Source organism: Suricata suricatta, chromosome 7, assembly GCF_006229205.1.
Source record: "Suricata suricatta isolate VVHF042 chromosome 7, meerkat_22Aug2017_6uvM2_HiC, whole genome shotgun sequence".
NCBI lineage: Eukaryota > Metazoa > Chordata > Mammalia > Carnivora > Herpestidae > Suricata > Suricata suricatta.
The window spans coordinates 44,104,531-44,130,871 of NC_043706.1; the positions used below are offsets into that span (position 1 = coordinate 44,104,531).

Genomic DNA, 26,341 nt, shown 5'->3' on the forward strand with positions numbered 1-26,341 from the left:
CCTCCCCAGCATCTATAGTCTCTTGATTTGTTCATTTTAGCCACTCTGACTGGCGTGAGGTGGTATCTCAGTGTGGTTTTGATTTGTGTTTCCCTGGTGATGAGTGATGTTGAGCATCATTTCATGTGCCTGTAGGTCATCTGGATGTCCTCTTTCGAGAAGTGAGACACGAAAGCTTTTAGGGAGAAGGGTATTTAAAGGCACAAACAATGTGTTAGTTACCATTTCCCACCTTCCCCGAAGGACAGTCTTGAATGAACCATTATTACGTGCTTTTTGGTGCTTGATCCTTCTAGTCTGCCAATGGGCCTTGTGTTGTATAGGATCTTAAAAGTCATTCTAGAAGCATTCTTAAGATCCTTCCTCCATTGTCTTCAGCAGCCTTTCATCTTTCTACTGCTTCCTCCTTCCTCAGCTTTTGTCCCTTCTGCTCCTGAGGCTCCTGTGTGCCTATGGAAACCTTCCCTGTGAAAGAACTTCTAGTTTTATTCATGTGGAAAAAGGTCCATGCTCTGGAACTTTTCTCCCTTCACTTCACTCTCCCTCAGAGTTCAGTTATCTGACCACTTCTCCCAGAATCCAATGGAATAACTCTATGGATGTGGAATTTGACATATCAAGGGGAGGTATTTGGGTGCAGGGCAGATTACATTCCGGTAATGCTTCTCTTCTACCTCCAGGGGTTTGGCTGAAAAGAAAGCACGCCTACATCTGCCTGGCAGTCATCTGGGCCTATGCTTCCTTCTGGACCACCATGCCCTTGGTAGGTCTAGGGGACTACGCACCTGAGCCCTTCGGAACCTCATGCACCCTGGACTGGTGGCTGGCCCAGGCCTCTGTGGGTGGCCAGATTTTCATCCTGAACATCCTCTTCTTCTGCCTCTTGCTCCCGACGGCTGTGATTGTGTTCTCTTATGTGAAGATCATTGCCAAGGTCAAGTCCTCCTCCAAAGAAGTAGCTCATTTCGACAGTCGGATACATAGCAGCCATGTGTTGGAAATGAAACTGACCAAGGTAACTACAAAAACAATTTACAGAGGTGTTTTCTAATCAATTAAAACAACATAGGGCAAAGAGGATAGGGAATGTTAGGGACTGGGTGAATGTAGATTCCCTATTTTTTACATACCACTCAACTTTGCTATTATTTATCTAAACCTTTCTAGTGTTTCTTTTTCTTGTTTATTTCTCTCATTTACCCACCCACACACACACACACACACACACACACACACACACATGCACACTTCTAATATTTACTAAATTTGTATGGTGGATCTACTGGGAACTTATTCTCTCTATTGAGTATGATACTCTCGGTTCTCAAAAATTATTTAATTCATAATAGTAATACATTTTAAGTATCACGAGATGCCTCAGAGTATTTACTGTTTTGTATGGGCTTTGATGGGTGTGAGGGACATTCTGTCGCCTCACCTTATTTACAGAGTAGGAGCTTACCACTTCCGCTGTCCTGTGGGAAGCTTATCTTAATGCAACATAATTCCTGCAGGGTTGAGTCCCTCGGTAAATGCTAACATCAGAGTCGACAGCTCTTTAGACATTGTAGTGTAAGGAAAGGCACACACAGTTTGAAAACAGACTGGGGTTTTCATTCCATGACCCACCGCTGTGAAGTTTGTGACCCAGGGCTAGACACTGAGCTTTGAATCTCTGTTTCCTCACTTGCGCAGCAAGAATAATACCATTGATCTCATTGGATTGTGGTGGAGATTCAACAAGATGAAATATGTTATTCTGTCATTTGATGCATGGAAGTTAAGAAAACCGTGGTTCCTTTATTTTCTTGTAACTTTAAGGAATCCTGGGAAAGTATAAGGCAGTGGTCTTCCCACTTTTGTCCTGTCTTACCCTTACCTTGAAAAATATCTTTTCAGCACACACATCAACATAAATGATATGGAACTAAGACCATCAAGCTGTGTGTTTAATATTAGTACATGCTAATTTCCAGTTTACTTTTAAATATAAAAAATAAATGCAGATTGAGGTTCTAATCATTTCTTTTGGTCCCAATCAATCGTATTCCTGATATCCCACTTTCTCATGTTGTAACAACCTACTTTGGGGACCACTTCTTGGTTCCCCCTTGACCTGTCATCTTTTCTAATAAGTCAGGGCCTTGGTTCTAGTAATACTCCTTTCTTCACGTTGCAGATGTTTTGAGATGGTACAAGGATCTCTTAGTTGCAGAGTGTGAGCTAGAGATTCCTGATAGTTCTGGTTGACCTTTCCTTCCTGAACTCCACACGCTGAATAAAAACAAGCTCTGAGGGACGTTTTCATCACTCTAAATCTATACTCATAATCTAACAATAGAGTTCTATTGGGATGAAAATGCAGAATCAGGAATCATAATCTACTTCTATCTTATAATTGACTGCAAAGTGGAAAAAAATGTTCCATAAAATCCAGGATCATGAATTCAGTTCTTCATTTCTGGTTCTCCTTTTAGCTCTTATCTGTGATTAAAAAAATTTGTCCAATAAAATAATCCAAGTTAATTTTGGATTACATTTAGTCCAAACCCTATTCAGGACCAAGTACTGATCTAGGAACATGGTAAATGCAATAATGTAACATCCATCACACCCATAGGTGGATTTGAGTTCACCTTGCATTCCTGTAGTTTGGCATAGCAGAAAGCTGCTGAGATGTCATGTGACTTCCTCTCACTTCTTGCTACTCTCCATTGGTGTTAGCCTCAAGGCATTTTGGTGGTCTTGATCAATGAGTCCAGACCCTGATTCCCATAGGGTTCTTCTCCAGTTTCTCTGAGTCTGTTGTTACTCATCGTCTGGTCTCTGGTTATTGGAATTGCCTAACTCAACCCACAGCCAGCTTTTATAAACACCTTCGCATCTGGTTTTTTGTGTATTCTGGAGGGTAGGCAATTTGTTTGGTGAATGATTCTGAAAATCATTATGCATATGAGGTGAAATTCGGTGCACACCATTTAATTTGGGTTGTGGTTATCATTCTCCTTGACCTGGACTAAACTGTATAGAAAAAACAGCCAGGCTCACTCAGCCCAGATGAACCAAAGAGATGTTAAATGAAAAGTGTAGGCATATGTATGTATGCTTTTATTATATACATATCTTTTTCTAACATGTACAAATGGCATTTTATTATATATAATGTCTATATTATAAAATATATAACATTGTATAATATGTCTGCATCTCATTTGTATATATAAAACTTATATTAAAACAACCTGACTATAACATGCTTCTAATTACTCACACTTCGCACAAAAAAAATGTAAATCAAATTCAATCCACATTGATAAACATAGCTTTCTATTTTGGCATCTTCTGTGCTAAATTTAAAATGTTTTCGATTACTGTTTAATTTTGATCTTGATTTTTTTTCTACTGAGTAAAAATAAGCAAAAACAACCTCACACTGGGCCTTTTAATCATATGAGAAAGCTTTTCCTCTATTCAACTACCTCTCAGGATGAGCAGTTTGCTCAGTTGGTGCTTCTGATCTTTTAGAGCAGCCTAGTCTAAAAGCTTACTACTTAAAGGCCACTTTCTTGGATTCTTAGGTCAAAATCATTTACTTTTCTGGGTACTCTTATTATTTCCAGCTGGATTATTATCTGGGCCTGCACTTTGCCAGTCTGGTTTTATCAACCTGGAAATTGACATTCCATCTACAAATATCTCTCTAGTTTGTAGTTTTCCTCTAATTAATTTTTAAAAAACGATGCTTTTGCCAGCCTCTCCTGGGAGGCTGAGATTTCACAGACTGCAAACAGAGGTGTGCAAAGAAAGCCCAAGAAATAAAACAAACAAACAAACAAACAAACAAAATCTCTTTATATTTCTGTGATTCAGTATAATTTCATTTTCATGTCTATATTTGACTTTGTAACACAAACTTAATGTTATATAATCAGGATAAATTCAGTTGCTTTGGAGTTTTCCTCCTCCTCCCAGGGTTATGTATAAATTCTAGGGACGTTTTCATAATTCCGTAGTGTCAATGGGTGGGGGGCTCTTGGTCTGGTTGCTCATTTATTGGCCCTGGTGTTGCTGAGATACTTAAGTTTCTTTCTGGTCTCAGTCATCAGTCCTTATGGGTCACTTTGCATCCTGCTTGTTCCAATTCGAAGGTCTGCTTAGGCTCATCAGCAATTCCAGCTGCTTCCCTGTCCTTTGACGGCAACTATCAGGTGCTTGTTGGGGGGTTGGCTGGAACCTGGGAAGTTTCCCGCACTGAGGTCCCTAACTGCATTAAAGGTCTTTTGCTTCCCCAACACGATCCCTCGCCGCTTGTGCTCAGTTCAGGGGAGTCCCATCAGGACAATTTCTTCAGGTCAGTTCCCAGCTCCCCACTCACCTTTGAGCTGTAGGCCCTTTACCCACTCATGGGTGGTAACCTGTAACCACTTGCATGCCTCTGAAATTGTTCCCATGTAGTAAGATTAATGCTTCTAGTCCTTCAGGTTTCTGGCTGTGGGTACTCAATGTCATTTTTCACACACCCAAACCCCTTTTCTCTCAAGTATTTTCTCTCCTGTAAGGTTCAAGTTTCTATTTTAAAACTCACAAGCTGAGAAATGAATGTTTTACTTCTTTGGGTATTTCTGCTTGAAAAAAATCTTCACACAATGCACTCTTGCTTCTGCTTTAATGAGGAGAGTGGTGGAGTAACAGGAAGAAAATACCAGAAGCATAGGCTAATTTTTCACTATTATGCGGTATGGATTCATACTTCATATTTATTCATTTTAACACATGTAGATCGTCTATAAGCTACAGGTCTGTAATTAGTATCTAGATCCTTTGGGATCTGGATTTCTATTAATTTCCCTTACTTCCACCAGAAAGCCTTCTTGATCGCCCCTGGCTAGTTGGAGCATCTGGCACATTCACTTTATTGGATCACACACTTGTCCCTCTCATTTGCTAGTAGGTAGGTGAGCACAAGTGCCACACATCCTGTTCGCTACTGAGTCTCACTGCCTGGTGCCTACTAGATGTTTGATCATGATCGCTATAATGAATACATAATTGAATAAACTAAGTTCATCTAATTACCTTGATGAGCATTAAGTGGTCTCTTGACCCCTGGCTGGAGTCCCTCTATCCCTTTCATAACCGAGAGGCATTTTGTTTTGCTTTGTTCTTTCACACTGCACTCTTTCTAAAAATCATAAATGTAAATCTCTGTTTCCCTCAAATGATTCCTCTCTTTTATTGCGCATCAAGTGTTATTTGTCACGGAGCGTTCGTACTCAGAGAGGCCCCTGGGAGGACTCTAGGGCCAGTTTGTGGGAAAGCTGAATGGCATTGCTTTTTATTTCTTAAACTGATTGATTCATTTCCTCTGTTTTTCATAAGTGTTCTTAGCTTAAATGTCACTTCCCAGAAGAGCATTCTCTAAAGTGAATTCAAATCTTCCTACTACATTGGAAGCATTGCTGTCTTTACATTTTCTTCTTAGAACTGGTCCTGACTTATAATTAATTTATGATTGCATACTTAGTTTTGTGATTATTTGCTCAATGTCTGACTTTGACATTAGTCAGTAAGACCTGAGGAGTAACAACTATATTGTTTTGTTCACTTTGTGTCCCTAGAACATAGCACAATGCCTCAAACATATATATAAATTTATATATATATACTTACATAAATATATTATAAAATAATGTCATATGGTATAATTGATTATATCAATTAAATATAAATAAATGTAACTAAAGATATATACATAAATATATATTAAAATGTATATTTGTTGAAGGACAGAATTTCAATTAGGGGTCAATCCCAGTTTTGCCCATGGGCCACTGAGAGTCTCTCTTAGCCGACACTTATTTATTTTGGCTGCTTGTAGCTGAGCTCCTTTCCATGTTTGGAACTTCTGTATTGAGGAACTTCCCACATTCTGGGTCTTGTTGGGGACTGGAGCGGAGGAGCAATATGTCTGAGCAAAGGCTGACTCCTAATTTAAAAGATACAGAAGGACCAGTCATGAATTTTCCCAGATTCCCTTGCAGCTGAAGTATAGCCACAACCCTAGGCTCCAGCCAGTCTGTCTCAGGAGCTAGTGACACCAGCGAAGGGGCAGGGAGATGTCTCCTGGGGCACGGCTACAGCAGCAGTGGTTTCTGCATCAGAGCCAGCTCAGGCCACCATTTTGGGTGTCATTTCTGTCTGCTTGGTCTCAGTCCTATGTCCACCACTCCCAGTGACACTCTGTCCTGACCAACCCATTCCTTTTCTGACTCCCTTGGCCAAAGTCAATTTCTGTTGCTTGCAACTCAGAATCTTGGCTGATTCACCTCGGAACATCTACTTCACCTGACTGGGCTTTGGTTTTCTCGCCTGTAAAAGAAGGTAGGGGAGGGGAATTAAATGCTATCTAAGTTACCTTCTAAAACTCCCACGTTGTATAAAAATGGCTAGATTGGTGGATTGTTTAAGGGTTGATGGCAATAGCTCTTATTGCAAAAACCACCTTGCCTCTCCTCCTGGGTACACTTCCCCTCTGAGTAGCAGTTTCCTCACCTTAAGGGTTTGGTTCATCTATAATGAACAGTGAAGTCTCTCTAGTTTTTCGGAACCAGATACTTAAAGTTCTTTAAGCCAGCTGCTGCCTCATTGGGAAATGTGTTCAGTTTTAGACCAAACCTCAAAACACAGATGTGCAGAGTGATGTGACCTAATTTACATCCTCTCCTTTCAATCTCAGCTTTTGCTTGCTTATAGAATAGTGATATTTTAAGATTGAGAAAGCTGCAGCTGGGAAGTGCAGAATCCTCCTCCTTCTTCTATGTCTTTTTTTTTTTGAAGTACAAATTAATATTTTCTACTTGAATCACAACCAGGGCTTACATGATGGTGGACACATCAAAGCTCTCAAAATTCTTTTCTTTCTAAGGGCTCGAAGAAGGGCCTGAGATGGTTGACCTTACTTATCATTCTATCGATTAAAGAGAAGGAAGGAAGAAACTCAAATTAGACATGCTCAGAGTTGTTGAATTCCTTCGTTTCTTCAACGGTGGTGTGCAAGCGAACTATCACCTCCCTTATTTTTATACCTGTCAAGAGCTGAGGCTCCGTTGAAGATAGGTCATGGTTGTTAAGTTTACCACCCTCCCAATATGGGACTTGAACTCACGAATGGTGAGGTTATGACCTGAACCAAAACCGAGTCAGATGCTTAACCAGTTGAGCCACTGAGGTGCCCCAACCATCTAATTCCTTATTTTAAGGTAGTACACAGCTCCAAAATGAGAAAGGCCTTACTCATACCTGGACAAAGGAACATGATGGAAGAAACTGAAAGGGTGTTCTTAGAGAATCAGGGTTTCTGATTCACTCATGCTATGGAGCTGAACACACTTGGAATCCAAACCTGAGTACCTCTCCATCTGTGATGTTTGCACTATTGCACGCTGCCTCAGCCCAGGGAGGGCAGGACAGCCCTTTCTGGAAACCGTATCTGTTGGATGGTGCAGATGAACTGGGCCCAAAGACAGAGACTTAGATAACTTGGAGACTTTACCTTGAATTGCATTGTTCTCTTATTGCTTTAATTGATCAGTTAGCTAGAATAGATCAAGTAAGGACAGTACTGCTTATGTGACACTTCAGTTAATGCCCTTCAATTTAACTGGAACATACAGATATCCCTTCGTCCCCTGTAACAAGAGATGTTTAAAGTGAACTGGATTGCAGATGTGTGATTTTTTTTGTAGAAGCAGAACACATATTCTGTGAATTTCCTCCCACAAAAATTGCCTAATTTAAGAACTGAAGTTTTACTGTTTTTCAGTAAACCAAAAGGCAGTAATAAAGTGAGACGATTAAAAAATAAACAACTTAGAAAAAGCTGACAGTTACAGGTGTCTGTGTTAGATCTGGTTTAAGAATGAGGATGCACTCAGAAGTGAGGAAAGCAAGGAACGAGCTGATGAAAAATTAAACATGTTCCATGTTGAGTAGAAAGCACTGAGTAAATGAGTGTAACATGGGAGATTTGTAAATTTCTGTAGCATATATCTTAAAATGCCTTTAATATTTAATGTTTTAACATTTTATGTTTTGTGGAGTAGAGTTTAATATGAGAAGATGGTAAAAAGTGAATGTGGCTCATGTTAACTTTGTATTCACTTCAAACACATAAGTAACATTCTGCAGTGCTTTTAGATCTAGGCCTTTATCCCTCTTTCTGCTTTAAACCTGATTTCTAGTCATTCAATTTAAAGCAGTTGGCTTAGTTCTAATCAGAAAAACCATGATGATTCATTTGCTGTGTGTTTAAAAGCCACATTACAGTTAATTCTCCTATGTCCTTTTAAAAAGGATAATGTAATGCAAATGTTTGAAGTCCTTCCTCTTTCCATAGCACAGTCTCATAAAAGTAGAAGATTTGTAAATTTCAGAAAAATATTATGGACTGAGTGCCCATCTATTTTTTGTCAATGACTTTGACAGCAACACAGAATACAGCTTTTGGGATACTGTGAAATCATCATGTGAGTCACCAAACTTTAAAGGATGGAGCTATGTTAAGTTCTCAGACATCTTCTAAAGCAAGTTTTATTTATATAGTTATTGTTTATTTGGGGGTTTAGAAAAAAGACACTCACTTTGAGCCTTGAGGCATCTTTTCTATTTACAAATGGGAGTCACACAGGCCAAACCAAATACAATTTGTCCTGGGTAACCCTCAGCAGAGAAGTAGAAAAGCAAAGCAGTAGGACTTCATGTGTGATCTGGGGCTGGCTGGTAACTGGTAAGCACAGGCTAGAATTCTGAATCAGGACCCTAAAGGAAGGCTGCGGGACCCCAAGACAGGGTTCAGGACCTTAAGGAGGCCTGGGCTCACTTCCTTCATCTCTTTGAGTTTTAGACTCTGTTTGTAAAATGGAGTGAAATGGATATAACTGAGGTGTGTCTCAGCTGCAGTTAATTTGTAGAGATGAGCCTTGAACTTCTTGGGTGGAATTTTATAATGTGACACTTACAGTAGATTTTTCAGGCTTCTGTCTTGACACAGCCCGCAAATGTGGGGGGTCTCAGGGCACACACCCCTCTGGCAGGCAGTTCTAAAGGTCAAATTGGGGTTTGGACCATTCCTTGAAAACAGTAGCTCTGCTCTCACACATATTGAAATGCACATGTGCCCAAATGACTTCGTTATAAAAGACAAACTTATCCATTTGAACTTCTAAAACAAAAAAATGCATAAATATTGTTGTCTTAACTTTTACTAATGAAACATTTTGTGTCTCGTTCTTCATCCTTGATCCACTACACTAGCATGTCATGACCTTCATACTGGGAACTGTTATTTTCTTTCTTAAATAAGAGGATGGGAGGGGGACGCCTGGGTGGCTCAGTCATCGAGCATCTGACTTCAGCTCAGGTCATGATCTCACAACTGATGAGTTCGAGCCCTGCATTGGGTTCTGTGCAGACAGCTCAGGGCTTGGAGCCTGCTATGGATTCTTTGTTTCTCTCTCTCTGCTCCTCCCCAGCTCACACTCTGTTTCTATTTCTCTCAAAAATAAATAAACATTAAAACCTTAAAAAAAAAGGGATGGGGAAAAACGAGGTGGAGCCTGCCTTGGATCATTCCATCGGCATCTTCTCTGGGCTTTGGGGAACACAAGGATAAAAGGAAATTCCACTTTTCCTACAGATCCCTTATAAAATCGCGGAGATGGGTCTGATCTTTCCAGTCATGTACTCATCCTGTCTTAGCTATGGTAGCCAGGGGCACGCAGTCCTCTACTCAGGTGTGGACCATGTGAAGCCAGCTCCATACAACAGAAGTAGAAGGGACGCTGGCAGTGCTGAAGTAGAAAGTATATGAGGTAGAGGAAAATAAACGAAACCAGATGTCCCCTGCACAGAACCCCTGTGAATAGTGTTTCATGATTTATCTCACAGAAAAAAATACTCTAGTAGATAATACTATAAAGATATTTTGAAGTTAATACACTCTGTCTCAATTAGGATGTGAAGTAGCTCATGTTTAAAATGAACACCAAAGCTCAGACCTCATTCGCCAGTGTTCGTACTGGAAGTAAGAGTCCTTCTATTTCTTGTTTAGACTGCAGCCTAAACAAACTGTTCAAAGTGGAAATTCTATGTGGTCATGGATTGTGTCTGCTTTGCTCATTGCTTTATCCTCAGCACAAAACATGTGGGAATACCCAATTACACTTGTTGATTGAATGAGTGAGCAATGATTTTTCTACCTCCTATTTCTTCCTGGTCCATTTCACATAACAGGTTAATCTTCCTTTCTGCTCAAAAACCTACTAGTGCCTCAAAGCACACGGAATTAAGTGCAAGTTCGGTAATATGTTATACAAAACCTCGAGTACATGGATGGTATCTTTCTCTCCACCCTCATCTCGTGTGCTAAAGTGAATTGTTTGCTCATTTCTGTACAGCCCTCACACATAGCTGTGCCTTCGCTCACACTGATCTTTCTGCTATTCCTTCATTTCAACTTCCAACACGCAGGTTGTGTGCCACGTCTGTCATGAAACTGTTCTGAATTTCTCCCATGCCGTGCTATTTGGTCCTACTGAGTGCTGGCACTTATATGCTATTCTGCTATGTACTGTAGTTGTTTGTATTCCAGAGGGATACAGCCAGGCACTAGGGTATACTGGTGTCCCCATTAGCACTTGGTATTGCATCTGGCACAACGTACTTGCTAAAAAGGGATTGTTGAATTCAAGTGAGTTAATCCATAGAGTCAGGTATGTAGTTACAAGGCACTAATCGGAGCTGCATTAGGAAGGGGACTGGGTTGCAGATGGTGAGAAATTAGTGAGGGCGTTTTAAAACCCTCTCTCTATTCTTTGATCTGAAAGTTAAGAGGCTCTCCAGGTAATTATAATTTTGTGAGAGAGAAAAGTCCTTCCTGGAAGAGTCTCGCTTAATGCAACTGTGTCACTTTGGTTAAAGCTCGGCAATTCTGTTTTACTTTCTATCTAGTGAATTTCCACTATCTGAGCCTCACACTTGAGAAAATGAGCCAAAAGAAGGAGCACTTGCTAGAAATCTCTGAAGAAGATTCATATTAAAATTTCCAACAAGAGCAGTTTCTCTTTCTTGAGGCAAATGAGTGATTTGAAATTTCCTCGAGGTGAACATATTTTTCGTGTACCTCCAAATATGATGGAACATATTTTCCAGCAATGTGGGTTGAGAAGTCTGAAAATTTCAGGAGCAATGACTGATATGCATGATTTCAAGCCCAATGTAAAATCTGATAGCTTTTATAGGGTTAAACTTTGGGTACATCTCATTTCTGGAGTAAAGAATGGATAGGATGTGGTAAATGGCATAAGGCATTGTAATCACTTCTTCTAACCGAACAACTTTGAAGTCCATGTGAAATGTCTCCTATGAGCACGTTAAATGAAAAGATAATAGACTTCTTTGGATATAATTGAGCTACTGCTCCTTCTCCCACCCCCATCATTTCCACCCAGTATTTTAACTCTGTTCTGTTACTTTCCCTTGCTAGGTAGCAATGCTGATTTGTGCTGGCTTCCTGATTGCTTGGATTCCTTACGCTGTGGTCTCTGTGTGGTCAGCTTTCGGAAGGCCAGATTCCATCCCCATCCAGCTCTCCGTGGTGCCAACCCTACTTGCAAAGTCAGCAGCAATGTACAACCCCATCATTTACCAGGTCATTGATTACAAATTTGCCTGTTGCCAAACTGGGGGTTTGAAAGCAACCAAGAAGAAATCTTTGGAAGACTTCAGGTAAAATTTCAGAAGCTGGGAATGAATGATACTGTTTCAAAATCCCATGGGATGTAAGCCACTCTGATATGCTATCTTCTTAGGCTAAGAGCTCATCACTCAGGAGTAGTGTAGGGAGGATTATATTTTCTGTTCATCAAAATTTCTGAAATCAGGTCATCAGATATGTAGGCTTGACTGTCGTGGGAGAATAAATCAAATGGATGCTCCATCTGAGCAACCACTATTTATCCCTCTTCCTTATCTAGGACCAAATCCATTTTACCCAAAATCCATTTTACCCCAAGAGTACAGTTATACATGGCAATGATCCAAAATTAAGTTCTCACAATAAAACAGATTCTCCTGTTTGGAATATTTCTACCATTAGCTAAGAGTTCTAGGATTTGGGCAGGCAAAGGAAGGAGAGAAGAGAGGGGACATATTTTACTCTCTGTCAGGTTGTTTATGTTATTCCCACAAGAGCCCCATGTTGTACCTTCCCTTTGTCAAACAAGGAGACGGAGGTGCAAGTTAGGTTAAAGTTAAGTGAGCTGCCTGTGTTTACACAGCCAGGAAGTAGAGGTTTCAATTCAGATCCATTGGGTTTCAAAACAGTCTACACTATTTCTACTACAAAATGAATGGATGACTTCGGGGATCCAGTACCATAGTTCCTAGAAATTCAGGGTGAGTAGAGTTGAGAATGATGTGTGATCTTTGTGTCCATTCAAGGCCAGTCTTAGTAGAATGCAGATCAGGTACCTGAATGCATGGTCTGAGGTGAGCAGCGTTGAGAAGGACTGGGTTCTCTGATTTCCATTAATTCTTACTCACTGGATGTCTAGATGTTTTCCAATACTATTTTCCTTTATCAAATAGGAAACAGAAGGGGAAGAAAAGGTAGAACCAGCTATGAGAGGATACAGGTCTTTATTCTTGTTCTCTCAATGTGCTGGAGCAAGTGGTAAAGCTTTTGACCTTGAGTTTTCTCACCATGTAGGGTACAGAATCAAATTTAAAAAAAGGCACAAAGAAGAAGTAGTATTGTCATTGTTGCTATGGTACAGGGGAAGAAATACACAATCTGGAAGTAGAAGATCAGTGTTTGGTTGATTTTTCTGTATCTCTGGGCAAATGAATTACCTACAACTTAAAATTGGGACCAGGTGATTGTACATCATTTGAAACTGTAAGAATTACACCAAATGCGTGTTTGGAAAGAGCTAGGTGACAACCGTTTGTGGGTTTTTTTCTTTCATGTCTTTGGTGGTTAATACCTCTCCTGTAGAAGTGAATAAATTTAAATGCTAAAATGCATCTATTTTAGCAGTAGAAACACTTTGCCCTTATCAACTATTAATACTTTATTATGAATGCATTTTAGACAGAGTATATTTCATAGAGCAGTTGCACGAGAAAAGAATGGGCATTTATTCCTCTGAAAGAGAGGGGAGTTTGACAGGAATGGCTGAAGGCAAATTTTACCTGCCTCATGATCTTGCCTCGGACTGAGTCTGTGCTCTGCACGTTAGCTCTCCAGTATGAGCAGCACGTAGATATTCAGTGCTCAATAATGAAAAGAGAAAAATTTATGAGGAAGGCAGTGACTTGGGGCCGTAGACCTTTGGAAAATCGAGCCAGGCAAGAGTTAGTTCAGTTCACCTGCTCCCATTAGCCATGTCTATGAAGCACAGCAATCGGTTTGCTGGATGGCAAGTGCTGTTTTCTTAGTCCAGGGTCTCAGCTTTCAGTGGAAAAAGCAGGTGGTAGTGCTGAAAACCCTTGGGTTTTAAAGTTTGGAACATCTTTAGAAAAGGAATGCAGAAGCAGTGTGACAAGTTGCTGATTTTTAGACAGCTCTCTTTCTGAGAAAAACCTTCCAAAGAAGCAAAACAAAAACAAAAAACAAACGTTTACATTTGTTGCTACTAAAAAGCTAAGAAAGTGGTAACATAGAAGTTTATAAATGAGATGAAGTGATAAGAAGCCAGTCCAGAGTGGCTAATGCACTACCAGAACAATGAAATTGAATTAAACTAGATTCATTGATATCCTTTTTTTTTCTTCCTTTTCTGAGCTCTGGAATGAATTTGCTTATAATGGGACACCCTCTTGGGAAATATTTTGAATTCAAATAAAAAAGCTAATGTGCTGAATATGAGCTTGTGGAAATAAATTTCAAGTGGTTTTTACAGTTAATTTAAAGTTAATTCATTTACCCCCCTGAATTGAGTCCTCTTGAGATTTTGGTAGAAGCTGATGAACTAAAGCAAAAACTATGGCCAAGAGCCCTTCTTGAAATCACATCCAGGTTCTCCTGTATTTTGTAAACAGTGCTTCTCCCCCTGGGTTGTGTATTGGAGACACCTGGGGAACTTGGAAAAGCTATTGCTCCCTGGACTTCAACTAGAGGGATTTGGCTTCCACTGGTCTGGATTGGGCCTTCATTAGTTTGTTTGAATAATTAGCTCTCCCAGATGGTTCTCTACCCAGCCATTGTTGAAAGCCAGTGAACCAGAGGCTGGGAAAGGAAAACATTAATAGTTCAGGCTCATGTAGTCAGAGGCCTCTCACCTCACTTACCCAGAGACCAATGAGGCCATCTAAATCTGTGACTGGGGAACCAGACTTCAGGGGCCTGGCCAATCTTAGATGCAATATAAATGTTCAAATGACACTGGGAATACATAGTGAAGGACTGAAGCATTTTACATTCCTAATATTTCAGTAAAGATAAAGTACCCAAAAAAGTCCTAAATTCTGACATTATCCTTCTAATAAACCTCCCATAACCATCTTAATTTGAGTGCTGTGCTTCACTCTTTGTAGGCAAGATTCAGGGCCCAAGTGACTAGTAGGTAGGTAGGTAGGTGATGAAGTTTGTTCTAAGGACAGAAAACTCAGAGAATGTGCCATGAACAAGTGGTTTGTTTTTGGAAAGCTCCACTCAAGGGATTTCTTTACTTTGAATATTTAAAAAAAATTTTAATGTTTATTTATTTTTGAGAGAGAGAGAGAATGATGAAGTGTGAGCAGGGGAAGCACATAGAGAGAGGGAGACACAGAATCAGAAGTGGGCTCCAGGCTCTGAGCTGACAGCACGAAGCCAGATGTGGGGCTCAAACCCACAAATGGTGAGATTATGACCTGAGCCAAAGTCAGATGCTTACCCAACTGAGCTAGCCAGGTACCCCTTGACTTTGAGTATTTTAAATTGAGTCATTATTTTTTTTCTCTTTTCAATTCAAGTCTTGTTTGCATATTATCTTCATGGTAGACTATATATATATATATATATAGTGTGTGTGTGTGTGTGTGTGTGTGTGTGTGTATTAAGATGTGGTTTTCTTCTCCTGTATCTAGGCTGCACACTGTAACCACGGTGAGGAAGTCTTCTGCTGTGCTGGAAATCCATCAAGAGGTATGAAGATGGACATGGCATCACTCATGGACACAATTATTCACTTATTTGCCTCTTCACTGCTGTTGATGTTTGATTGTGACTACACTTTTCTCCTTATATTATATTTTTATATTTTGTACGTTTTCCCTCTTTTTCCTTCAGCCAGGATTTGCTGGGAAATTCCAATGGCCAAATGAAGATTAGATTATAGGATACTATTTAAGGAATATTACCAGGATGAGCCTTCCTAGAATTTTCTTTTTATTATATTTTAAAACTTAATTGTCACATCCCTAAGTAAGAAGTCTGAGATACTGAGAAAAAATGTTTAATTATTTTATTTATTAGGATGTTTCTTAATTTCATTACATCATTATTATTATTTCTTAATGTAGGGCCAGGGTAGCAGTTTTGGGATTCATTCAGGTGGGTGATCATTGGGACTATGGTTCTTTGACTGGCAGACACTTCTGATTCTTGTAACCATTCTCTTCTGATGTTGACAAAGAGAAGCAATTCCACAGAACAGTCCTCTAGAGAAATCAATGTTGCCTTAAATCCCTAAATGGAAAACTCTCTTGTATCTCGGAATTTGAGGGCAAAAACAATTATTACTGGTAATAATTTTACCCACCTGGATTTTTCTCATTGAGGTATACATACTAACATAGTGGATGTAACAGGGTATTACTAGCTATAATTAGTCAAGAAACAAATTTAGTGAAAATAGTTATATGGAAGTTTTTTTTGTTGTTTATTTTCTGTTACCATTTTATTTCTTTTGTTCAGTGGTTGTTTTCAACAAATACTGTGTGAGGTTTACAGGTGAAGGAAATGCAGATAAGGAATTGGAATGATATCAGAGGCAGATGTCTGCTCCTTAAGAACTAATGAAAGGAGGCAGGCATGTAAATACTAGGTCCAAACTGGCTTTTAAGACATGTCTATCTGATCTTCTGTACTAATCCAAGGAGGAATGGGTTAGGGCCATCTTCCTTGCAGTTCCTTTAAATCCAAGTCCCAAACAGCTGTCCTCCATGTTCCCTGCTCCATTCTCCTTCCTCTTCTGCTATGACCCTAAACCCTGCTCAACAATTCTGATCCTACCTTTCTGAAAATGGCTGGTGAGAGAAGAGGGAGAAAGAAGGGAGAGGCCCTTCCAGAGCCCTTAATAAGCTTTCCACTCCTTCCACCAGAGGATTTACAGAGATCAGACCCTCCTCCAAGGCTCAGTCCTCAGGACATGTTACCTTGGGTTTCTGTTTTTATTAGTTTTCTCCAGAGTTGGAGTGGAGAAGAAGTTGATGTGTGTCAAGGATTTATGATAAGTGCTCAATAGATGTGTGTGTAAAACACTCTATGATTAAAACAAAGGGAGTGACCACTCTGCATGGAAGTTGGGACTGTTTACCTAAGTGTAGACATAAGTGGCAGGATTATCATTAGAATAAGGAGCAAGGGACTTTTAGGGAGATGAGTAAAATATAGAGGTGTGGAAGAGCCTGGCATCTCCGGTGGATGGGGACACAAGTTCAGATCACAGTCAGGCTGCCTATGTCTGCAGCTCACTGTCCTTCAGCAAGCCTGTAAAATGGGGATAGCAACAACAGCTTGCTCACAGGATCCTTGTGAGGCTTAGATAAGAAAATATCCACCTAAATCACCTACCACTATGACTGTAACAGAGGGAGCAGCGCCTACCTATTAGCAACTGTTATAATTATTATTAACATGGATGGTGGTGGTCAGTAGTGGGGCAAGAAACTGTGGTCCAGCAAGAGCCAGATCAGACCCCAAGGGCCTTGTTGATGATGTTATGTGATTCTTACCTCCGAGGGGATGGGGACCCTCCAGGAGGGTTGTGATGAGATTTATAACTTTTAGAAAGACCAGTCTGAGGGCAGTGTGGAGAGTAGATTGTTCTGTGTGAGGACAGAGTTCAAGAGAGAGGTTGGGAGACCAGTTGGGTGGTTTTATAAAGAAATGACAGTTTATGAGGGCCCGAATTAAAGACTGGTATCAGACATGGAGATGAAAATATCATACATGGAGATAAAAATATACGTTTAAAATATTTTAAATGGGAGATCTTGGCAATTGATTGCATGGGACCAATGATGACAGGGGGGCACCTGCTTAGGAAATGGTGAGGTTATTGGTAACTACAGGGGTCATCATGCAGGAGTGACGAGGGATGGGGGCAGACAACAAATCATGTGTGGGATGTGTTAAACATAGTGTCCACAACACAGGTGGACATCTAAAAAAAATAGGGAGTTAAAAAGAGCCTAAAATCATACCTGGTGTATGGGGATTGTAATTTGCAAGAAAATAGGTAGGAAAAGAATGAATGTTAAGAGAGAAATTGCTGGTTTCAAAAGACCCTGAAGAAAATGAAGTGAATAATTTTTTTGTTTCATTTTGATTTTGAAGGAATGATTATGAAATTGAATGATGGAGGGAAGTAGAAAAGAACATTCTGATTAATGTCTAGAAGGTCAGATCTAACACTGACATTGTAGTGTTAGACCCATTCTGTTATTCATTAACTGTTTAACTAGGGTGCATTCTTTGCTGTGACTTAGAAAAGCATCTATAAGAAATTATTAGCATAGCCACTGGGTGGTGGGGTGGGCAGGGGGAAGACTATAAATACTAGGAGCTTTGGGGGAAAATATGATTTAAGATGTGATTCTACATGCTATGGTTACACATATTTTTGGTGATACCATTAGAGCTAGAAAGCACCAGAATTGTTACCAGTACTGATATGGAAAGGGAAAGCTGGTCTTTAGGGTAGAATGAAGGAGGAAAAGAATGAGCCCTTGAAGGTTGGCTTGTATACACTGGGCTGTTGGTGGATGATTGCCCCTTCCCTGGGGCTTCCAATGATTTGAGAAAGCTCTTTGTAGTCCCCAAACACTTCTACAAATTCAATTAAGTTTACTTTAGCTTAGAAAATAGACATATCACATTTTGTGCTTATTAAGGCTGTGTGTGAGAGACTCTGAAACATTGAGCAGACACTATGCCTAGTCTCCTTTAGAGTCTGGTGGCTGTTTCCATAATTTCATGTCAGGCACAGGAAGGGCACAGAGACATTGAATGGTTGAAATCAAAAGAATGGCTATTGGGTTTGAATTGGGAGAGATCTGGAAGCATGGAATAGAGTAATGAATTAAAAATGTAAAATTCTAGGTCCCTAGTTTATGCTTTATTTTAAATTCACTTGCTTCTATGTAGCTGTTTCAATATAACTGAATGAATGAATGAGCACATGAATTTGTGAAATGGGGATTCAGACTAGAAATACCTTAATAACTTGAAAAGTTGGATTTCAAGAATCATGATAAAATCCAAAAATATTTTGATTTTTTTCAAAGTAGATTGAGGGAATAAGAATATATTACACAGTAAAACCCAATGATTTAACTCTTAGAAATTTAATTTGTTCAAGAATCAAGCCTTATATTTATTTAGAACTGAATGTTAACTCATTACTTTTTCCATGAAAAAACACACTGCCACCTTTACTGATTTTAAAAAATATGAGCCACAAATCTGCCCAGTGGGAGGGCTTCACCATTAGGTTAATGCACATGTGGGAGGAACAATGAGGGGGAGGGAACGAAAAAGAGGTGGAGAGTCAATGGGATATCGTATTGCCTACAGAAAAAAAATATCTTAAATTCTGCCAAAATGTCAGAGGATGATTTATATGGAGTGAGGATACATGCCAATGTAGAAAAAAGGTTAGTGAAGGTAGAATGAGCCTTTGATTCAATAACTAATTTTGTGGAAAATAAGGCAGATCTATTGCCCAGAAGGCCAAAGAGTTGACTTTTCTGTACTTTTCTTGTGAAAAGGAGTAAATGGCAAGACATATAAAAGCTATAAGGAATTTGATAAGAAAACACACTGGGGGGACATCCAATGTCAAGCCATTAGCCCCCACAGCCAAACCGCGGGTCACCATAACCTTGAATGATTTTTTCAAAGATTGTACAACTTTCAACATATATATTCATTAGGTTGTGAAACTCTGAGGAGTATATACTTAAAATAACTTTATTTAAGAGATTTAAGGTACATTTAAAGTACATTTCCCAATTAGTTTGAACCTGATTTTCTTAATCATGCCAGAGAGATGAGGCACTATATAGGGATCTTCCCAGTTTGATCATAGGCTCTGTCTCTGTCTCTGTCTCTGTCTCTCTGTCTCTCTCTCTCTCACACACACACACACACACACACACACACACAAATGTGTAGTGCGCTTACATATACCACAGGCTCTAGAAAAGACAAACACATTGTATACATCACATGAAACATATTTGAGAGCAAAAATCATTCTAAATTGCATATTTGCATTATTATTGCTTTTGACTTATTTTTTTAAACTACAATCTATATAGGCAAATACTACATGTACTCATTCAGCTTTGAATTCTGGAATCTTTTATTAAGTGTCTGTAATATACATAGTCCTGAATATTTTACGAGATACATAAGAAGGGGAAAATGTGCTTTCAATTCTTTAAGAGTTTGGGGGTTTGGCAAAGTCTTCACCCCTATCTACATTGCAAATGTTTTAATATAGGGCTTACTTTGATGGGATACTTTCAGAAACTGCAAAATGTCAAGATAGGTCCTGGGAGCTGATTTGTATAGGTGCTTCTGTGCCCCAAATCCATTTTCTTTTCAAAATACAACAAAATTGGGCTTCCCAGGTGATTTGGTACACTATGAATTGCACATTTTCTCCCAAAAACTAGAGCATTAGAGAGACAGTCATACAGAAGTAGAGTACAGTTGCTGAGTTAGCAAGGATCTCTAACTCATTTACCACGTTCATGGACACCAGCAAATCTCTTGATCTCTCAGTGTCTTCAGTTGTCCTAGCTGTGAAATAAAGACAGTCTTTCCCTCGTTAGGATTTATTGTAGGTAATTTGAATAAAGTTTGTAAGGTTCTTAGGACAGCTCTGGCCCATTGGAAGTATTCCATAAATTGAAGTTATTATTATTACCACTATTAGAAGAACCATATAATTATTCCAAGTGTGTTCTTAGCTACAGTTATGAACTCTTTTCTAAAGGTAATACAAGAGTGTTCTTCAAGATGTCTGGTCACTCTAGATCACAGTATGTCTGTCACAGAAAGCTGCTAATGTTAAGAACTGCCACCTTGGAAAGATGCTTGCCCATCTGAGCCATGGTTGGGGCGGCCTATATTGCATTAGACCAAAAGAGTAGAGTTTTGCTCTATTCCAGTGGGAGTCATCTTGGAATAAGGGAGCCAGAGACCCAGCTCTCACAGAAAGATCATGATGACCAGCCTTTTGTAGACACTTCACTGAGGTGAGAACACCTTAATTTCCCACTGTGTGTGGGGGGGTTTTGTTTTGTTTTGTTTTGTTTTATTTTGTTTTTGGGAAAGAGGCAGAGTCAGAGATTCTCCAGGGTTTGAGCTAATTATAGAAATTCTCAAAGAGTTACCTGACCTCTGGTACCTAGCTGGAGAGTGTATTTAAAGCAGAGAAGATTCCATTTAGAAGGCTTATCTAGAAGTTTTAACCTACTAATGTCTATAAATGATTTGTGTATAGTGTGGTCTAAATCCTTGTTGCCCAGAGTATAGTTTTCAGACCCAGAGCATGAGTATTCTTTTGGGGTTGGTTAGATATACTAAACTTGGGCCCAAACCCCAACCTACTGAATCAGAATTTGCAATTGAACAACATGATTTGTATGCCCATTAAAGTTGAAGTCACTGGTTGTGTCAAAACTAATGTGGTTATGAGTCTTTCCCTGCTATACCTGGTACCCATCAGAACCCGCCTGAGTTACGGCACCTAGCCAATGGGCAGCTGGGGTGACAGCAGGGAAGTGGGCCCTTGAAAGTGTCCCTGGAGATAGGAGTCTTCTGTAAGAAAGACATGCTCTAAGCTGTGTTCCATTCTCAGAACAGAGGTATAGTATTTTCCAAAACACCAGGTGTTTTAGGGGGAAATTTAAGACAACAGTGCCTTGTGGAATGCTGGGCACAGGGTTCCCATTCTTCTCCCCAAGAACCTAGAGGAAGGGAACAAGATGCTGTTGGGTGAGTCAGTATATTCTTCCCACAGCTGTATTAGTAGGCATCAGAGATATCTTGTTCAGAGAGGAGGATTTTTTCCCCTTAATACCAAGAGTTACACTTTTGTAAGTATTTTCTATTTTGAAAGAGTCATCTACTTGTAATACCCACCCTTCCCATATACACGCACACCCAAATGAACAAAATCTAATTTTGTTAGAGGAAAAGAAAAGCATCTGATCCACTCAAAAAATGAACCAAATTTGGCAGCAAGCATGTGGGATTTATCCAAACTGCTTAGAATTATATCTGAATCTACAAATTTTTGACACTCCATCCATGTAGAAGCAAAGCTATGTATGAGCCCAGACTGATAAAAAGCTTTAGAGCATTGGAAGTAAGGAATAATAGTATTAAAGTAGAGTCACTCTCCACACTCCCAGTGAGTGGAGAAACTGGCGCGCTTCTCTAAAGCTAGGACAAGGCCTGAAGATTATACAAGCACTTCCAAACTAGTAGTTTGCAGGGACTTGCTGCCAGAGGGGAATTGGCAGGGAATCCATCCAAAAGATAATGCAATCCTGTGGTTGAGCCTGAACGTGGGGAATAGATGAATCCCTTAGCTCAGGATAGGGATGAAACCAGGCACTTTCCAAAGATGATACCTCTCTGAAGAAGAAGATGGTTCAGGGTGAGAGAAGACCCCAGCCACCTCTTTTGAGTTTTTTCCTATTATTGTTAGCTGAATAGCCAAGCAGGTACCAGTGAGGAGCCTGCAATGGACGGTGTGTGGACTGGTATCATGAAAGTCCTGGAAGTCAACAGTCAGGTTAGCCCAGGAGTCAGAAGACCAGGTAGGTACCTCTGCAAAAGTAGACTGGCTCAAAAATGTTTGTGGCAAGAGTCAAAACCCCTGGAAGGTAATGGGTTGAGTGGATAAGGAAGAATCAAGAAGCAGAGTGGAGGTACACTGAAAGAGTGAATCAGGAGGGGGAATTTCCTATCTTAGGACCTGCAGGTGATACAGCCCCTTAGAGGATCTAATCAGCTGGTAACTTTGTGGACACAGAGTGACAACTTCTTCCAGGCAAACTCTACAAAAAATTTGCATGCAAAAGTTGATATATAAAGGAGGCAGGTGTCACTTCTTTCAATTCATTTAAAAAAATATTTATTTTTAGCTACTAGAGAAAATACCAGAAGTGGTTAAATCACTGTACTCACAGTTTAGTTGCACAAACCCCCAAGGAGAACATCTAGCTATTGACCACGCCCCTTGGGTACTCCACATTTCCTAGGTAGTGGCATCAGTGCCATGCCCTGCTGTTTGGAAATAACTGAATAATTCTGAAGGTTAGAGACATAGATACTTTTGACACTATAACACTATGTGATACTGTTGGGAAGAAAGGGGGCTATTTATTCCAAATTCAGAAGTTTAGTGCCTTGGTTTCATTCAGTTTCGTCTTGACTTAATGTAGCACAACTAGTAATTAAAATAGTTTATCACTCAATATAAATGATTTTCAAATGAACAAAATCATTCATATCAGTCAGGCTGCTACTCTAGGTACATATTTCCTGATATAGTGTCTTATCAGTTTTTTAAAATTAAGATTCAGAATGGTTGAAGTTATGGGGTGAGATATATTCTCCCAGAAAATACTCTACTGGTCACATTTCAGATGATCAGTATAAATGAGTGGTTGTGGGAATCATCTGAGCTTGTGAGTCTCAAATGGCAGCCCATTTTGTATTGATTCCGATTAATATAAATAGATGAGGTGTGTTCTCATTGTAGTGAGAGCTACACGATTAAAGGTTTTATAAAAGGTCAAAACTCAAGTTACTTACCAGATAGTAAATTTCTCCAAGGGAAGTATTAACAGCTATGACTATTATTAACATGTGACAAGTAAGCATTATTCTAGTGAAGAGGTCAGCAAACTATAGCCCTCAGGTGAAATCTGGCCCACCACCTATTTTTGTAAATAAAGTTTTATTGGAACACAACCACTCATTTGTTTACATATTGTCTATGGCTGCTTCCCTTTTTGAGTTGTTGAGAGAGATGTTGTCTTGAAGGGCTTAAAATATGTATTTTCTGGTACTTCACAGAAAAAGTCTTACAAAATCTGCTCTACTCTTTTCCATGTCTTAAGAATTCTAGGGGGATATTCATTGTTCCTTATGAAGAAACTGAGGTGCAGAGAAGCTATGCAACCTGCTCAAAAATCACATGGTCAGTGGAAGAGTTGGGGTTCCAGCTCTTTCAGACTGCCTCTGGAGTCTACACCTCTTATTCCTGTAGGGACTGGCAGAGATTTGTTCTGTATTTAAAGTTTCTCCTTTCCTCTTGCTTGCTTTAAAATCCTAGTCTAGGTTTCTTATAATAAATTTACTTCCTTGTTCAATTTACAAATGGGATGGGGAATTTTGAATCAATTTCCTCTCTTTTTATAGAGTCAGGGGGTCCCAGAGCAGGTGCTTCAAGCCATAACTCTGTTTATGTTATAAAGGAAATCAGTTGTATGGGAGTGTGTTGAGGTGATAACATGTGAAGATAAATTAAAGTAAACATTATTTAATGAGTATTTACTACATAGGAAGCTATGCAAAAAAGAATGCATGCTCTTTATAAGAAAAGAGGTAATGGTTGAGTGGAAAAACAGATGAGTAAGGGAGGATCATGATACCCTGTGGAGAGTGCTATGAGAGGGAGAGCACAGGGAGCTGGATGAGCATAGGAGGGCTCTCCTAACCCAGACTGATGTGGGAAGGGATAGGATCTGTTCTGGTAGAGGAGTTCCTATAGGAGTTGGCCAGAAGAAATTGCTGGAAGAGTCCTCAAAACCAGAGAGAGGTTTGTGAGGAAAAATACACTCTGTGTAAAGCCATGATATATTTCTCAAAGAAGTTTTATAGAGACAGGGAAGGGGTTGTAAATTCATGAAGGTCTTTGAAGATCATGACCTCTGGGTCAATAGCTTCTTTTGTTTCAAGTTGACTGGGGGAAATTTTTTAAGTGTTTTTAGGACATGCAGACTGTTCTCAAAATTCCATTTTGGACCATATACTTTGAGATCAGTGTGGGATTCATTCTCATCAAAACACAGCAGTTGGGGCACCTGTACTGAGTTGCCTTGGATGCTTGTGTAAATGTAAATCGCCTGGCCCTACTCATGCCTCCCACATCAGACTCTCTGTGGAGTGGTACCTATTTAAATCTGTGTGATATTTAAATCTTATGGTGTTTACTTAAATTTGCATTTAAATAAATATCCCAGGTGAGTTTTATACATTTCACAGCTTGAGGAGCATTGAAGAATGGTTTTAATAAGGAGTAGGGGGGAAATTAATCTAGGTGAGGACTGAAGAGGGTCTGAATAGTTGTACCTGGGTTGCAGAGGAAGAGATGGATTTTAGAAGTATTTTGGAATTAAAAATTGACAAGAGTTAGTAATTAATTGGATGTGGATAATGGATAGCAAAGGAAAAAGAAATGTCCTTCTTGATTTAAAAAAATCTGGCTTAAGTAATTGAAATGAGATAGAAAATATTTTTCACCCACTTAAAATTGTACCTCCGTCTGCCTTCTCTCCCAAGTTGACTCAGATATTTGCTCAGTAGCTTCACTATTTTTCACTCATTTCAGAAAATGAGTCAGAAAGTCTGGAAATGAGCATTCAGTTTAGTTTCCCTAAAACAGAAAACTATGTCCAGAGTAGTTAGCTGGAATGTCTATTTATTGGAAAGGAGATCCTGATATGTAATATGTTATGTTTTTTGAAGTTGTCATGCCAATGTGAAGGTTGTGGAGCCTGGCAGGAAGAGCAGTTTACTTAAATTAAGGAGTCTCATCTGTGGGCAGATTGGCCACAAGAGAACTAGGGAAGACATGTTTATGAACCAACATCATACTAGATTTTTCTTTCTGAGAAAATGTTATTTGATTGATAGATTTTATCATTCCACACTACTGTTGATCAGTGACTCTAAATGAAATCCTCCAAATTCAAAAATCTACAAACTGATCTGCCATAGATAATCCAGAAGTGGTATAAGTAGTCTCTCCCATGTATGTGAGACACTTTCTAGGATTTAGTTTACTTTGGCTGCTCTAAATAACACAAGGGAATAACAAAAACCCCTGGCATGTTTTCAGCAAAGCTCCAAGCAACATGCTTATTGGAAAGAACTTGGCTAAGGAAGTTTCCAGAACTGGGTTCTGCCTCTGGTTAGTTGCATGACCTTGGTCCAGCACATGACTGGGTAGTGATGTTGAATAACATATGAACTCAGCCCTCATGGAGCTTATTTTCTAATAGGAAAAACAGAATCAGGGGACAGGTAGACAGTTTGGCTTCAAGGAGGAAGTATAAACCTAGGAGGTAGATTGGGTGTTCAGGCCCAGAGGAAATGGAGGGGCTGGTCCCTGAAGAGCCATGTCTGGAGGATAGAGAACAGTTTGTATTAGTTGTATCAGAGTGCATAGGAGAAAATTAGACTGTGCAGATGAGTAAAGAGCACATCCTAGAGGGCCTTCTGGGTTAGTCTTGGGAGGTTGTATTTCATTCTAGGTGATGCGTAGGAGTAGAACACAAGGAAATGAGTTGGGAGACTATGGAGGTGGATGGATAAGAAAAAAGGCCTGAACTAAAATAGAACATCCAGGAAAGGAACAGGATGGTATGCATACAGAAAGCTCTAATCTCCAACACTATTTGCATCTGGAAAGAAGAGAAAGGACTCCACTGAGAAGCCATCCTCAATGACAATGTCCATCCCAATCCCTGTCCTACTGTGTATGTGTGTTGGGGGGGGGTGATGGTGTGTCTCATTAGGGTCTGAATTTAGTTTTGGAATCTCTCCACTTACCAGTGGTATGCTTCTCTTTGAAACTTAATTTTTCTTCTCTATAAGAGGAATGACACACTTATTGGATATGAAAAGTGCATCTAATATGGTCTGGCACATACAGAGAAGTTAGCTGGCAGTGTTAGTTCTCTGACCTCCCAACCCCACCCCATGTACCTTGTCAGGAGAAAGTAATTAACAAGGAGTACCCAAATAACGATGCATCCTATGAAT

The 26,341-nt window shown here is 39.7% G+C and overlaps 1 protein-coding gene across 1 annotated transcript in view; it reads left to right on the forward strand.

The window, feature by feature from the left end:
- OPN5 (opsin 5) overlaps positions 1–26,341 on the forward strand; it is a 45,835-nt gene that overhangs the window by 11,080 nt on the left and 8,414 nt on the right. The window contains exons 4-6 of the mRNA XM_029945308.1: positions 681–1,015; positions 11,543–11,784; positions 15,130–15,187. Of these exons, the coding sequence (XP_029801168.1) occupies positions 681–1,015; positions 11,543–11,784; positions 15,130–15,187 (635 nt within the window). The remainder of the gene's footprint in view (positions 1–680; positions 1,016–11,542; positions 11,785–15,129; positions 15,188–26,341) is intronic.